Genomic DNA, 14,265 nt, shown 5'->3' with positions numbered 1-14,265 from the left:
AAAGCACATATCGCTCTGCAGTTACTGTCCTAAACGAGCAGCGGGTGCTCTGTAGATTTATCCTACCCATCGATTTGTCCTACCGAGCATGCGCACACCTGTTTTTGACTCGTTTAGTGGAACGCCTAAGGTTAGTAATGTGTGGTTTTAGTTTTAATTTCTTTAAAAGTTTAAAGTTTAAGTGTATGTAATGCTGTTATTATGTGACTTATTTTGTATTCTCTTTCAGAACTATGCAAGGTGCTCAAATGAGCTATTCTTGATTGAATACAGTTGAATAACTGTTGTTTATCTAATGCTGTGTTAACATTTAATTTAACCACGTTTATACATGCCTTGCATGCATGAAAGAGTTTGTTGCTCTGTGTACTCTACTCCATTCATAAAATAAACTCCTACAGGACCCCAACTTAAAAAGTTATGGACCATTCATATATCTGCAAAACCACAATCATGGTAATGACATGGTAGTGTGTGTTGTCCTGATATGAGTGTAGCAGGTGCCACCGTGCTGTTGGGATCTTTTACCCTGTTAGCACTGTCTGTAGCCACACAATGTTATTTATTTATCAATAGACACTTTCTAATAAGAGAATGCTGTTGGCACTTGTCTTGCCTTAGCATTAAGGTCTTTAAAATTCCAACAACACTGCTACATCTAATACACTTATTACAGTACAACACACTAACATGTTATAACTACAATACCATTTACAAATGATACAATTGTAGAATGGACCAACTGAAGTACGTGCAGATCTTTATTGTACAATTAAACTGTTTTATTTACATTATCAGTATAAAAATGGAATGTTTCTCAGTTTAGAAGTATAATTCAGTATTAGTGATTATTTGTTGCAGAGGTCGGTCTTGCAGCAAACGCTCCCTCTGATAACACATTCAGTCAGAGTGGTGCATTTATTTAAAGCTAGAGAAAGAAAAAGAAAATAATCAGTCATTCTGAATCATAGAACATAATGCTTTAGCATAATGCGAGCTTTTTAAACAGTTATATAGCTCATGTCATCATTTTGCAAACTATTTAAAAAGTCAAATTTAGAGTAATGCTAGCCATTCATCACTGAGGTCCGGCTTCAAATCCCAGCTGTGCTTTTGGCCGACCAGGCATCTACACAGACATGATAGGCTAGTTTTAGGATTATTGTGCTGAACAGTGTAGCCATTCAGAGGTGCAGTTGTCAGTAAGCTCTCAGTGACAAGCCCAAGATTAGATAAAAATAAAGAGGGTTGCATCAGAAAAAAGCAAAGAAGAGCAATTAGACTGCTGACTTCTCTGGGCTCTGAGGCATCTAAGATGGACCATCACACAGAATTTTGAAACAAAAAAAGCGACAACGACGACATCTTAAGAAATGCAGGAATGGATGTTTATTAATAAATGAAATGAAGTTGAGCAGACAAAACATGAAATATCTCAGGTTCATACTGTCTGCAATCAAATAAAAGTCAAAGTAAATGTAAGAAATTTAGTATTTTTTATTATTTACATTTTTCATGCTGTCCCAACTTTTTCTGATTTGGGGTTGTAGATTAGGAACCTGACCTTTACACACTCTTCTTGTTACTCCACCATCAAACCATATAGTTTAAACAATTTCCTTACAGAAAACTACATATAGTCAACTACAGAGTAAAAGCTATATAAAAATGTCTTAATAATAAAACATACCACGGGCAGTCATGGTATTTACTGCTGTCTTCATGCATATGTTTCCATAAGTGCAAGTTTCAGATGTACATGTGAGGTCATTCACATCACGCTTGACACACTGAAGAGCAGAACCTGTAACAAAGTAAGCACATAAGAAATTGATATAATAAAGCAATAAGCCACGATAGGCCGTGCGTTACTGTGATTTTAGCACGGGAATGACTTTTATCCCGTGCTAAAATCATAGCAGTAACGCACGGTCTCGAGTGGCTTATTGCTTTTATAAAACGGCGGTCAACATAAAATACAATAAATACAACAATGTTTAATTCATAAATGTATTTATTGTGTATAAACTTACATTATAAAACGGATAGTTCCGGTCCTAAAATCTGATTGGCTGAGCCGCGTTCGAAGCCGTTGTAAAATCCCAGATAAACGCACACCTAGGACCACCTCACATCATTCCATATTAATACGCCACTGAATAGGAAAAGTTAATGTTATTTTCGCCCTCATGTTGCCTAGCAACACTGTTAATCGAACTATTTTGCGTTGCGGAAGAATGCTTTATTGTAAGTTTATACACAATAAATACATTTATGAATTAAACATTGTTGTATTTATTATATTTCATGTTGACCGCCGTTTTATAAAAGTAATAAGCCACTCGAGACCGTGCATTACTGTTATGATTTTAGCACGGGGAAAGAAGTTTTAGAACAAAAACGTCATCCCCGTGCTAAAATCACAGTAATGCACGGCCTCTCGTGGCTTATTGCTTTAATAAAGCATTCTTCCGCGACGCAAGGTAGTTCGATTAACAGTGTTGCTAGGCAACATGAGGGCGAACATAACATTATTTTTTTTCTTTTCAGTGGCGTATTAATATGGAATGATGTGAGGTGGTCATAGGTGTGCGTTTATCGTGGATTTTACAACAGCTTCGAACGCGGCTCAGCCAATCAGATTTTAGGACCGGAACTATCCGTTTTATAATTGTATAATAATAATTTTATAAATGGATCACATTCAACAGGCAGGTTGTGGCAAGTTAATGGCATTGTGTGGAATATGTTCTACTTTATACAAGCAACAGTGGGTGATGATGTTGAATATGATGATCATCAGCTATGATGAGTGCAATGCAGGGCCTCAGGAACACCTTCCATTGCAAAAATGTAGATCCATATGCAAGCATGCTTTTGAAAGCCAAAATTACAGCCAAAGAGTTAGGTAGGGTATCAAATAAAACTTCAAGTTTAAGTAAAAGTGTTCTCTAATTGTGTTGTGTAGAAGTAAGTTACAGTACTTATAAAAAGGAACTCAAGTACTGCATTAGTTTTTACATTTTAAAGTCAATAGGCCTCAATATGAGTCTATAGGTGTGTAAGAGTCATAATTAGTGCATCATTATGTACTTTTTTAAAGCTTAAATCACTCACCCTCCACCAAAAGCAGAGAAAGAACCAGAGTCACAAGCAGGAGCTTCATAATTCTGTAACAGGAAAAGAATGAACAGTGATGTTACTTTCTGCAGACAAAGTTCCTCAGATGTTCCTCATAACTAACTACATGTTTAACATAAAAATAACACAGTAAACTATTGCATGACTAATCCAAAAATATATATTGTTATATGACAAAGGCATTCTATTTAATTATTCTATGCCAAAAGGACTCTGTTTTTGCAGGGTAAATATGTTTTGTCATACAGCAAAATGTAACATTACACATGTACTGTAAATGTTATTTTAAGCTAAATAAGGTTATAATCACAGTTCATCACTGGTGCACCCTACTGGCAAATTTAACCAGCTTGTGTCTATTTACACTCAAACTGAAGTTGATTCAAGCCCTGCATCAGCCAGGTTGCCACTGTTGGGCCCTTGAGCAAGGCCCTTAACCCTCAATTGCTTGCAATGTATACTGTCTCAATTGTAAGTCGCTTTGGATAAAGGCATCTGCTAAATGCTTAAAATATAAATGTAAATGTTATCAATTAAGGTCTGTGTTCATGACACCACAAACATTAACAGACTATGTAAAATTAGGATTTATTTAATGGTAGCAATGAAACAAAATCAGTGCTAAAAAAAAAGCCATTTTAAAGAAGACTGGATGATTGGGATAGTGTTTTATAAAAAAAAAAAATACTTTACAATATTTTGTACCTTGTCTTTTTCTTTGAACAATGTAGAAACTAGGGCCAAACAGAAATGCTTTAATTGTCAACAGAATTCCGTGTGTCTTCACTCTTTACAGCAATTATATTAATAAAATGATTCCAGCTTTACAGCAACTCTTGAGAGAAGGTTTCCCTTGTGAAGAGACATAGAGGGACATAGACGTGTGGGTTTGGAGTGTGGAAGTCGGTCTGGCAGCAGAGGTTAGGGCTCGGTTCCTGCTCAGCAGACCAGAGCATTCTGACCAGAGCAGCAAAACAAAGAAAATAACACAGGATTATCTGTATAAATTAAGTTTATTAATACAGTGCACACATTTTATTACAAAAGCATGCCGTTTAAAAAAATAGAATTAAATGATCATATCAAACAGATTTATATCAAATTTCATGTACCACACATTGTTATGACAATTTTAATTAATGCTTTTTTTTTTAGAATTTCATAAGTTAGATTTAGCTGCCTACAACCCAGTGTAACCAGTTAAAATTAACTAAATAATTAGTTAAATAATTAAATAACACAAAATTATTCAGTCGTCAAAGCATATTGATGATACATTCACCTCATGACACACTGCTCCTCCCTACATGAAAGTAAATAAGCTGCTTTATAAGTAAAAAGTATTGGTATCGGTATCTGCGATACTGGTCCTGTATTTACTTGGTATCGGATCGATACCAAATTTTGCAGTATCGCACACCACTACTAGCAAGATCCTTCACTAAAGTGTTTTCAGTTTGAGTGTATATAGACACAAGGTGGTTAAAAGTTTTACAGCAATAATTGATGTTTCCATTTACCAAAGAGCAAAACATACTTCGTTCTGGCAATTAAATCCAAATGATTTGCTAGAAAACAGAACTGACCATGAAGCCACACTGTTGTAGGATGTACACAGGAAATGCTAAACAAAATTTTTAATTAATGTTTTTGTAATTTTATAAGTTAGATTTAGCTGCCTACAACCCAGTGTAACCAGTTAAAATCTCTTCTCAGGTGACCTGATGTGGGATTCCGACCCTGATGTTGTTGCTCTAACAGCAGGCACGTGCACAGATAGACCCCTAGTGGTGCTCAAGCACCTGCCCTTTTGCCATGGATGAGAAAAGTGCCCTTTCTGCTGGAGCCCAGTTTTTTTCTACATTCATCAATATTTAAAAATAAAAATGACCCTCTCTGTCATCAATTCCCCCCAAAAGTGCTTTGATATCTGACGGGCATTTATTTGAGTTCTTGTGAGAATTCTGCCCCGATCTGATCCGCGGCGCGCACAAGCTCCCGTCTTGCCCCTTCCTCCTCCTCCTCCGGTTAGCACTCATGCAGTGCTGAGTGCCAGGCCAAACCGCTGCTACACACTTCTCCTCTGACCCGCAGCATCAGACAGACAGGTAATGACAGTGTTTCATACAAAGGGCATCCATGCATAACGCATGGCCTACACGTTTTGTACTCATGAGTCATGAAATACGTGATTTCAAAGCCTCGTCCAGCTGTTTACTGATGTTTGTCATGTTTAATGAAGGGGGAGGGGGACAAACTGCAGCAGACAGACAGACAGACAAAGAATTTAAAGACAGTTTTACTGTTTTACAAATTAGACAAGTTCACTGGTTTTGTTTCATTTAAAATCTTACTTATTTTGATGTGAAAGCCTGAAGAAAAAAAAGCATGAGCACAAACATTGTGCAGGAGAATGTCAAGTAGCTCTCACAGTAAAGTGTTGAAAATAGATACAAACATACAATATTTTATAATTACAGCATCCTGGCCCAAACGCTGAGTAGGAAAAGCCACCTTTAGTCAAGGAGTTATTTTCATGCAAGCATTTATACTTCAACAGTTTACAAATGAGGAATAATTTTGCTAGGTAATTAACATTACAAACTAATATATGTAGAAGGCTAAATATAATGCTCTATGATATAGAACAGCATACAAAAAATTATGAATAAATGGAAAAATTTTATTTAGATGTCTATTTGATTTTATTGGCATAATAATAGGCCCATTGTTAACATTAACTACCCAAAGTGGGTTTCTGATTTGAAATCAAAGGTAGGTCTTAAGTTGAGCTACATGACAGTCTGGTGAGGTATATTTGGTTTAATGTTTCAACTCTGTCAGAAAACAGTAAAATGATGTATACTGTGTTCTCCCCTTTATGGAGATTCAGTAAGTCACTCTTGATTATTATGCACAACATTGATTTATCTCATTTACAAATTTTGCAGCATAATGCCAACAAAAGAAAGGTTACAAAAACAGAGAGAAAAGGAACTACGGGTAGCAGCTCTCTTTTATCCTGGATTAGGCCATCTACCAGTAAAGCAAATGAGGGAGATGTATCAGTATCTTACATTGACTTTTACTATAATTTCATAGCAGACAGTGGGTGTGTTCAAAAACCTAGGGAGCTCTCTACATAAACAGCATTTTACGTAAGGCTGTCCGAAATCCTAGTAAGGTACAGTGGTGTTCAAAAAAATAGCAGTCCAACACCATTAACTTGATAAATCAAAGTTTTTAGTAGAAATGCTATTTCTACATAGCAAAAAATTTACTTGAAAGTGTAGTAGAGTATTGAAAACAAAACAAACCCAACAATTAGGACATGCATGCCGTTCATTCTGAGTAATCGAAGCATTGATTGAAAGGGGGTTGTTCAAAATAATAGCAGTGAGGAGTTCAATTGGTGAAGTCATTCATTCTGCAGAAGAATGGGTGTCAATTTTGGCCCTTATTTAAGGTAGGAGGGTGGCAAATGTTGCACAGGTTGGTCACAGCGCATTTTCTTCTGAAATACTGGGTAAAATGGGTTGTTCCAGACATTGTTCTGATGAACAGCGTACTTTGATTAAAAAGTTGATTTTAGAGGGAAAAAACATACAGAGAAGTGCAGCAAATGATAGGCTGATAAGCTAAAATGATCTCAAATGCCTTAAAGTGACAACCAAAACCTGAAAGACGCAGAAGGAAGCATGGAACTACTGTTTGAATGGATCAAAGAATAGCCAGAATGGCAAAGGTTCAGCCAGTGATCACCTCCAGAAAGATCAAGGAACATCTGAAGTTACCAGTGAGTACAGAAGATGATTAAGTGAAGCCAATTTACCAGCAAGAACTCCTTGCAAAGTCCCGTTGTTAAGAAAAAGACATGTCCTGAATGGGTTAACATTTGCGAAGAACACATTGACTGGTCCAAAGAGAAATGGCTCAACATTTTGTGGACTGGTGAAAGCAAAATTGTTCTTTTTGGGTCAAGTGGCCATAGACAGTATGTCAGATGACCCTCGAGCAATGAATTCGAGCCAAAGTACACTGTGAAGACAGTAAAGCATGGTGGTACAAAACTATGATATGGGGATGTTTCTCATACCATGGTGTTATGTCTATTTATCACATACGAGGGATCACGGATCAGTTTAAATATATCAGAATACTTGAGGAGATCATGTTGCCCTATGTCGAAGAAGAAATGCCCTTAAAATGGGTGTTTTAACATGACAATGACCCAAAACATCTTGGTTACAGACAAACAAGATTGAGGTAATAGAGTGGCCAGCCCAATCCCCTGACTTCAATCCCATAGAGAACTTGTGGGCTGAAATCTGAAACGCGTTTTTTTGAGGCAAAACCCAAAATTGCAGAAGAACTGTGGAATGTAGTCTAATCATCCTGGACTGGAATACGTGTTCAGAGGTGCCAGAAGTTGGTCGACTCCATGCAACACAGATCTCAGAAACAATTGTTATGCCACTAAATATTAGTTCAGTAATTTAAAGTAAAGTGAAACCTCAAACATTTTTTCATGTTATAGATACATTTTTTGAGTTTTTAAAGAACAATGCTGGCACTGCTATTATTTTGAACAGCCTAATATTCATTTTTCTTAACTTTCTGTAAAGGATTAACACAAACTGGTTTGATTTAGAATTAAAAGTGTAGTATTTTCAGTGCATTTGCATTTATGGAAATAAAAGTTATTATAATGATTTTGTGCTTTATTCACTTTTTTAAAATCACTGCTATTTTTTTGAACACTACTGTATCTTAAAATTTCAACGCTATTTTGACTCAAGAACGAGTGAGGATCCGATGCTGCCTTAGCAGTGGAGACAATCCCAGCATTCAAAGAGGCACTTTTCTCATAGAAAAATACGGCGGACGATGCAAAGCAAAGAACGGACTTATTTTCAAACGTTAATAAATTATCATTGATTTTTAATTTGTATAAACATGTACAAGTGTATATATTTGCAAGTTCAGGGACAGTTGAACCATTTTTGGTACACGGAGGGAGATGTAATGACTTATTAGAATCCTCTCTTAGGCAGCTGCTTATGTCGACAGTAAGACAGCAAGGCAGCTCCCCAGGTTTTTGATGCCTTATGAGTCGATGACTTATTAGAATCCCCTCTACTGAGCAGTCGACAGTAAGACAGCAAGGCAGCTCCCCAGGTTTTCGATGCCTTATGAGTCGATGACTTATTAGAATCCCCTCTACTTAGGCAGCTGCCTATGTCGACAGTAAGACAGCAAGGCAGCTCCCCAGGTTTTCGAACACACCCAGTGTAAACCTGAGATATTTCATGTTTTGTTTGGTGAACCTCATTTCATTTGTTAATATCCATCCACTCCTGCATGTCAGGTCTGCAACATATTTTTAAAAAAGTTGGGACAGGGCAATTAGGGCTAGTAATAATATCTATCCCTTTTTATCCTATTTGCTCTTAATCTATTTGTCTTCAACTTTCTCCTGTTGGAATTATGGCACTTAGCATTGTGTTCCATCACATTTCCTATTAATTACATTATTTAATGGTCTAAGAACTGAGGACACTAATTGTTAAATTTTTGCAAGTAGAATTTCTGCTCCATGGTGATCATTGACTGATTCTCTTTTTTATGATGCATTCTGTGACTACAAAGCCAAACTATTGTAGGATATGCAGAATGAGGCCTGGTATGTCTTGCTTAAATAACCACTGACCTCCAGGAAAGGAAAGATGTTGCCTTGATGCCAGGATATATCTCTCTAAAATCCCAATATATGTCCTAGCATCAATTGTACCTTTAAACATTTGCAAGTCACCCATGTTGTGGGAATGAATGCAACACACACCCCAAGTATGTTTGTTTGTTTGTTTTTACTGTTCCTCATTACTTGCCAAGAACCTGACAGTTCCTCATGAGCAAACGAATTAGCCTATAACGACTTTTCTCTTACAGGTTCTGCTGCACCTTGTGCCAACTGTGGCACTTCAAACAAAATGTGTCCTCATGAAACTTGTGGACAAGACCCCAGTATGGCCAATCCCGCCAAACCACAAGCTAAAGGTTTTATGCTTTCTTTTTGTTATTTTTTTTCTTTTGTAATTTTGCCAGACCTTTAAAAAACGACCATAGCAGATGAGCTGCCTAACATTGTTAACTTGAATTATTTATGGGTTTTATTTTCTATCTGGGATGTGGCAATCAGTGTAATATTTAAAAGTGTAAAATGTTAAACATTAGGGATGTAACAATGCATTCTACACACGATGCGATACGATTCACGATACTGGGTTCACAATGTGATTTTTTTCCCAATTTTTTTTAAACAAAATGAAATTGAAGACAAATTATGACAAAGTTTCTTTTTATTATTTCTCTTTAAAAAAATTAAATAAAATACTGTATTTGTGCTTATCTTTTATTTATCTAAATAATGAATGTCCTTTTATTTCTGAAGTAGGTACAAACTATGCCGAACTATGCTTATTGTGTAAAAAAAACTGAAATGAAATTGTAAAACAAATCCATCATGATATAAATACGTGAATGATACAAATAAAGAAAGTGTCCTCACATAAATAAATTTGGCTGGAAAATTTGGTCGGGGACCTGGCAACTTTGTGAAGTGCCGTCAACCAGGCGAGGTGAATAGCGTCAGTGCCCTCTGCTGTTTAAAGTGAATACTGATTAATCTTAAATGAATAACCTATTCTTGTGGTGCATCGTTACATCCCTATTAAACATAATTGAATACTTTTGTTTTTTAATGGATGCATGTGAGCCTGTGTTGACATTAACATTTGTAATTGATTTTATGTCCTCAGCTGCTAATCCAAGGACTGGCCTGAACTTTAACACTTTCCATTAAAATGGGACTCATGCTGCAAGTTCAACCTTTGTTTGTTTGAGTTGTTGCTTTAATATAAATCAAATTTGTGAAATAAAGATGTTCTGAAAGTGAATCACATTGGTGTGGTATTACTGTAAACCCAAATAACAATATTTAATTATTTTATGACAGTGACAATTATGACAATCTTGAATTTTAAGAATTTCTGCTACTTTTTTAAATTAAATTACCAGACACTTTCATGTTTAAAAAGCTTTTTACTTTTTTCATTAGATTATGAGGGGTTTTCTAAAAAATATGACTTTCTGCTGGGTCAAAAACATACTGCCAAGTAGGGAAGAAAAGAATTTTGAAGTTTGAATAACATAACTATATATGTTAAATATATTAAAAATTGTTGATGTGTTGCATTCTTTACACCACTGGGACAAAAGCAGTGATGTACTGCTACTGAAAAAGGAAATACACAAAGCAGATAAATCGATATACTTCAGATACTGTGACATAACAATTTAGTGTGACTCCAGTCAGTGACTCTAATGATCAATTCACATAATGAACTCCAAAAAAATAGACCCTAAAAAGTGTATCTACATGTAAACTGTGTTACAAACCTCTAAGCACATTTTCCTAGTACTACAGGTGCTCAAAAATGTTACCACCTTGTGTAAATCTTGTCCCATTATCCTTTAAACCACACCTGGGAGTTGCACGGCCCCCGGGCCACATCCGGCCAGTAGGGTGTCTCTGACCGGTCTTTTTCTTTATCTTTACTTTTCTTTTTTTTTGTTCTTTCTTTTCTTTACTTTACTTTCTTTTCTTTACTTTACTTTTTTCTTTTTCTTTATCTTTATCGTTACTTTTCTTTCTTTTTTTACTTTAACTTTTGTACTTTCTTTTCTTTTGCAAGAGAGAGAGCGCGAGAAACTTCCGTCCTCTACCCAGGTTATCAGCTGTGTGTGTTTACTCACATGAGACAAAAACCCAGCGATGTCTGATTGCCTCTCTGTCTTTTTATAGGCCTGTGCAGTGTGCACAGGTGTTGTGTATTAGGCCTGATTGCCAGCTCGCTGTTGGCCCCTAGTGGCTGGAGTCTGCCTAGCCCCAAGGCCACCCCTTACATATACAGTGATAATTACACTCGGATATTCAGCAGAACCCTTTTCCATAGCTTCTTACAGTTCTAACTGTAAATCCACTACTGTCTTAATTTGATCTACTCAAATCTAGGCTGTCCTTTAAAGTAGGAACACGTGGAACAAAATGTATTCACACAATAAAATGTATCTGATAAGTGCTTGGAAGACGCAGGAAACAGGAAAGACTGACTATTGGAAACTGTTCATAATAAAAGGTACAGTAAGGAGGTGAGTAATCAAACATTAATATACCTAAACTCAAAAACTAAAAGTAGAACCTAATCTAAAACAAGTCTTCTTTACTAAAAGTATGCAATAAATCACCATAAAATATTTAGCCACAATATTCTAACCTTGCTGTATCAGGCTGCACACAGGCAACGGCAGATTCCTGTTAAAGAAACATTTAAAAGTGTTGGTTGTCCTGCACTGAGCTGCTAAGGCAGCAATAATTATCTTTGTCCCCAAAATCTTTAATGGTAATCACCTCAAATCCTGGATTGTCAATGCCATGCTGGGCATGCTTGTGAAGTACAGGATCTTTAAAGCAACTAAAACAGTGTGGTGTGCTCACTGCAACAGTCTTCGAAACGTTGGAGAAATCAACAAAGTATTTGCCACCCCTGGTTCGCGAAATAACCGGCAGGAAGCTGTATCCCCACTGGATCTCACGCGGGATGAAGGAGGTGCGGACCTGGCAAGACGAGCTGGTGGACTCAGCCATGCCATCCAGGAAGACCACCAGCTCAAAGTCCTGCTTCTGCAGTGTGTCGGCAGCCATCTCCGAAAAGGGGCTTGAACTGTCAATCACATGGTAGAGAGTGAGGGGACTGACAAAGAAGAGGTTGTCCTTGCCTGCATCTACTTGGAATTCAACATTTACTTGGTCCAGGATGACGGGCTCTCCGTCGGGAGGGATGCTAGTCCTCACGAACTTGCCATAAATATGGCTCCTGATAAGCAGCGTCTTCCGGAGGTTGGCAACCCGGATCTGCAGGCAGAGCTTTTCATTTTTCAAACTGATCACTGCAGTGTCGCTAAAGGTAACAGTCTTTGCTCGCTTTTTAGGGAGGGACAATTTGGCCAAAATCAGGCCACACATGAAGCAGTTTATGATGGTACCCATTAGAGATTGGATGATGAGAAGGACTACTGTTTTGGCACAGTTCCCTGTTAAGGCTCGTCCACCATATCCAATTGTTGTTTGCGTTTCTAAAGAGTAAAGAAAGGCGCTTGTGAGACTGTTGATATTTTCTACGCACTTTAAATGGCCATTAGGAGTACCCCCAACGTCAAGGTCTCCATTGCTTTTGGCAATCGAGTACCACAGCAGGCCAAAGATGAACCAGCTTCCCGTAAAAGCAGTGATGAAAAAAAGTATAACAAACCGCCATGGAAATTCAACAAAGGTGGTCCAAAAGTCTTTCAGGTACACTAAATAGTTCTGATACGTAACATTGTCATATTCTATGTTGCAGTGGCCGTCTTTGGTCACGAGCCGCCTCTTGCGAATCCTTCGTTCTGTTAAGTGATCCTGAATCGGCTTCCGGATGAACTTCAACATACCTGAAATGTATTTAACAGATTAGTCAATGGTCAGAGAGGTCAACTAAACAGACCTAATTTAGCTCATTTCATCTCTGTATTTGCAGGTGTATTTCATTTCTGTATAAGTTTTAGAGCCCTTTGAAAATGCCATTGATTAATCTTACAGTGCAAAGGCTGGAAACATTTGAACCCTTTGTACTCACTTATTTTGCAGCAATAACCTCCACCAACTTATATTTTATTTTATACATGCACACTACTTGTCTAAAATAAAATATCAGCATGTTTCTTTAATAAACTATGAGTATAAGTCCGTACTTTATCTAGCCGAATATGTACACCAATCAGCCATAATATTAAAACCACCTCCTTGTTTCTACACATATTGTCCATTTTATCAGCTCCACTTACCATTAAGAAGCACTTTCTAGTCCATCTGTTTCTCTACATACTTTTTAGCCTGCTTTCACCCTGTTCTTCAATGGTCAGGACTCTCCCAGGACCTCAGGATTATTTGGGTGGTGGGATATTCTCAGCACTGCAATGACACTGACATGGTGGTGGTGTGTTAGTGTGTGTTGTGCTGGTATGAGTGGAAAATACACAGCAGCGCTGATGGAGTTTTTAAACACCTCACTGTCCCTGCTGGACAGAGAATAGTCCACCAACCAAAAACATCCAGCCAACAGCGCCCCATGGGCAGCGTGCTGTGACCTCTGATGAAGGCCTAGAAGATGACCAACTCAAACATCAGCAATAGATGAGCGATCGTCTCTGACTTTACATCTACAAGGTGGACCAACTAGGTAGGAGTGTCTAATAGAGTGGACACAGTATTTAAAAACTCCAGCAGCGCTGCTGTGTCTGATCCACTCATACCAGCACAACACACACTAACACACCACCACCATGTCAGTGTCACTGCAGTGCTGGGAATGATCCACCACCCAAATAATACCTGCTCTGTGGCGGTCCCGTGGAGGTCCTGACCATTGAAGAACAGGGTGAAATCAGTCTAAAAAGGTATGTAGAGAAACAGATGGACTACAGTCAGTAATTGTAGAACTTCAAAGTGCTTCTATATGGTAAGCGGAGCTGATAAAATGTACAGTGAGTGTAGAAACAAAGAGGTGGTTTTAATGTTACGGCTGATCAGTGTATATGTAAGCTATACATTAACTATCCATTTGTACTTCCTCTATGAAATTAACAATAAATAAAAGGTTTTTATTTCTAGTTTTCCCCTATTCACTTTTTAATTTGGTACATATTTAGTTCATGCTTGCCCTATTAGCAAGATATAAGAATAAATGAATAAAAATGTAATCTTACCTTCACTCAGACAGAAGTTATCAGCAGATCTTCTCAGACTGGAACTCAGTCTTCATCAGCTCTCATTTAATTATATTACTTCCCAAAATATTAATAGGACTACAGTCAGGTTTCATAAAATTCAGCAGTTTCATTTCCCCTCCAAGCAAACAACCACCGGAGTGTTGATAAAAAATAATCCTCAGTGAAATGCCCTAATCCCAGGCACATGCCACTCATTACACAAAGAAAGTAACAAGTGGTTGATTTTTTTTACACTCA

The 14,265-nt window shown here is 37.4% G+C and overlaps 1 protein-coding gene and 1 long non-coding RNA gene across 2 annotated transcripts; one reads left to right on the top strand and one right to left on the bottom strand.

The window, feature by feature from the left end:
• Positions 1-5,193: 5,193 nt before the first annotated feature.
• On the top strand, positions 5,194-10,021 carry LOC134305464 (uncharacterized). The gene is made up of 3 exons (XR_010008542.1): positions 5,194-5,249; positions 9,091-9,198; positions 9,960-10,021. It is a non-coding gene; the product is annotated as an uncharacterized LOC134305464 (long non-coding RNA).
• Positions 10,022-11,438: 1,417 nt separating this feature from the next.
• Positions 11,439-14,063, bottom strand: LOC134305459 (ATP-sensitive inward rectifier potassium channel 1-like). Its single transcript, XM_062990162.1, has 2 exons — positions 14,005-14,063; positions 11,439-12,690 (listed from the first exon to the last, which is right to left on the bottom strand). Exon 2 carries the CDS (start codon positions 12,686-12,688, stop codon positions 11,531-11,533), a length of 1,158 nt encoding a protein of 385 aa, XP_062846232.1. The 5' UTR covers positions 12,689-12,690; positions 14,005-14,063; the 3' UTR covers positions 11,439-11,530.
• Positions 14,064-14,265: the final 202 nt, after the last annotated feature.

This window comes from Trichomycterus rosablanca, unplaced genomic scaffold, assembly GCF_030014385.1.
Source record: "Trichomycterus rosablanca isolate fTriRos1 unplaced genomic scaffold, fTriRos1.hap1 scaffold_139, whole genome shotgun sequence".
NCBI lineage: Eukaryota > Metazoa > Chordata > Actinopteri > Siluriformes > Trichomycteridae > Trichomycterus > Trichomycterus rosablanca.
Note: the sequence above shows the minus strand (reverse complement) of the source record. Positions and strands in the feature narration are given on the sequence as shown.

What these genes read in the sequence shown, in the direction of transcription:
- LOC134305459 (XM_062990162.1), bottom strand. Translation starts at nt 12,688, where the DNA reads ATGTTGAAGTTCATCCGGAAGCCGATTCAGGATCACTTAACAGAACGA.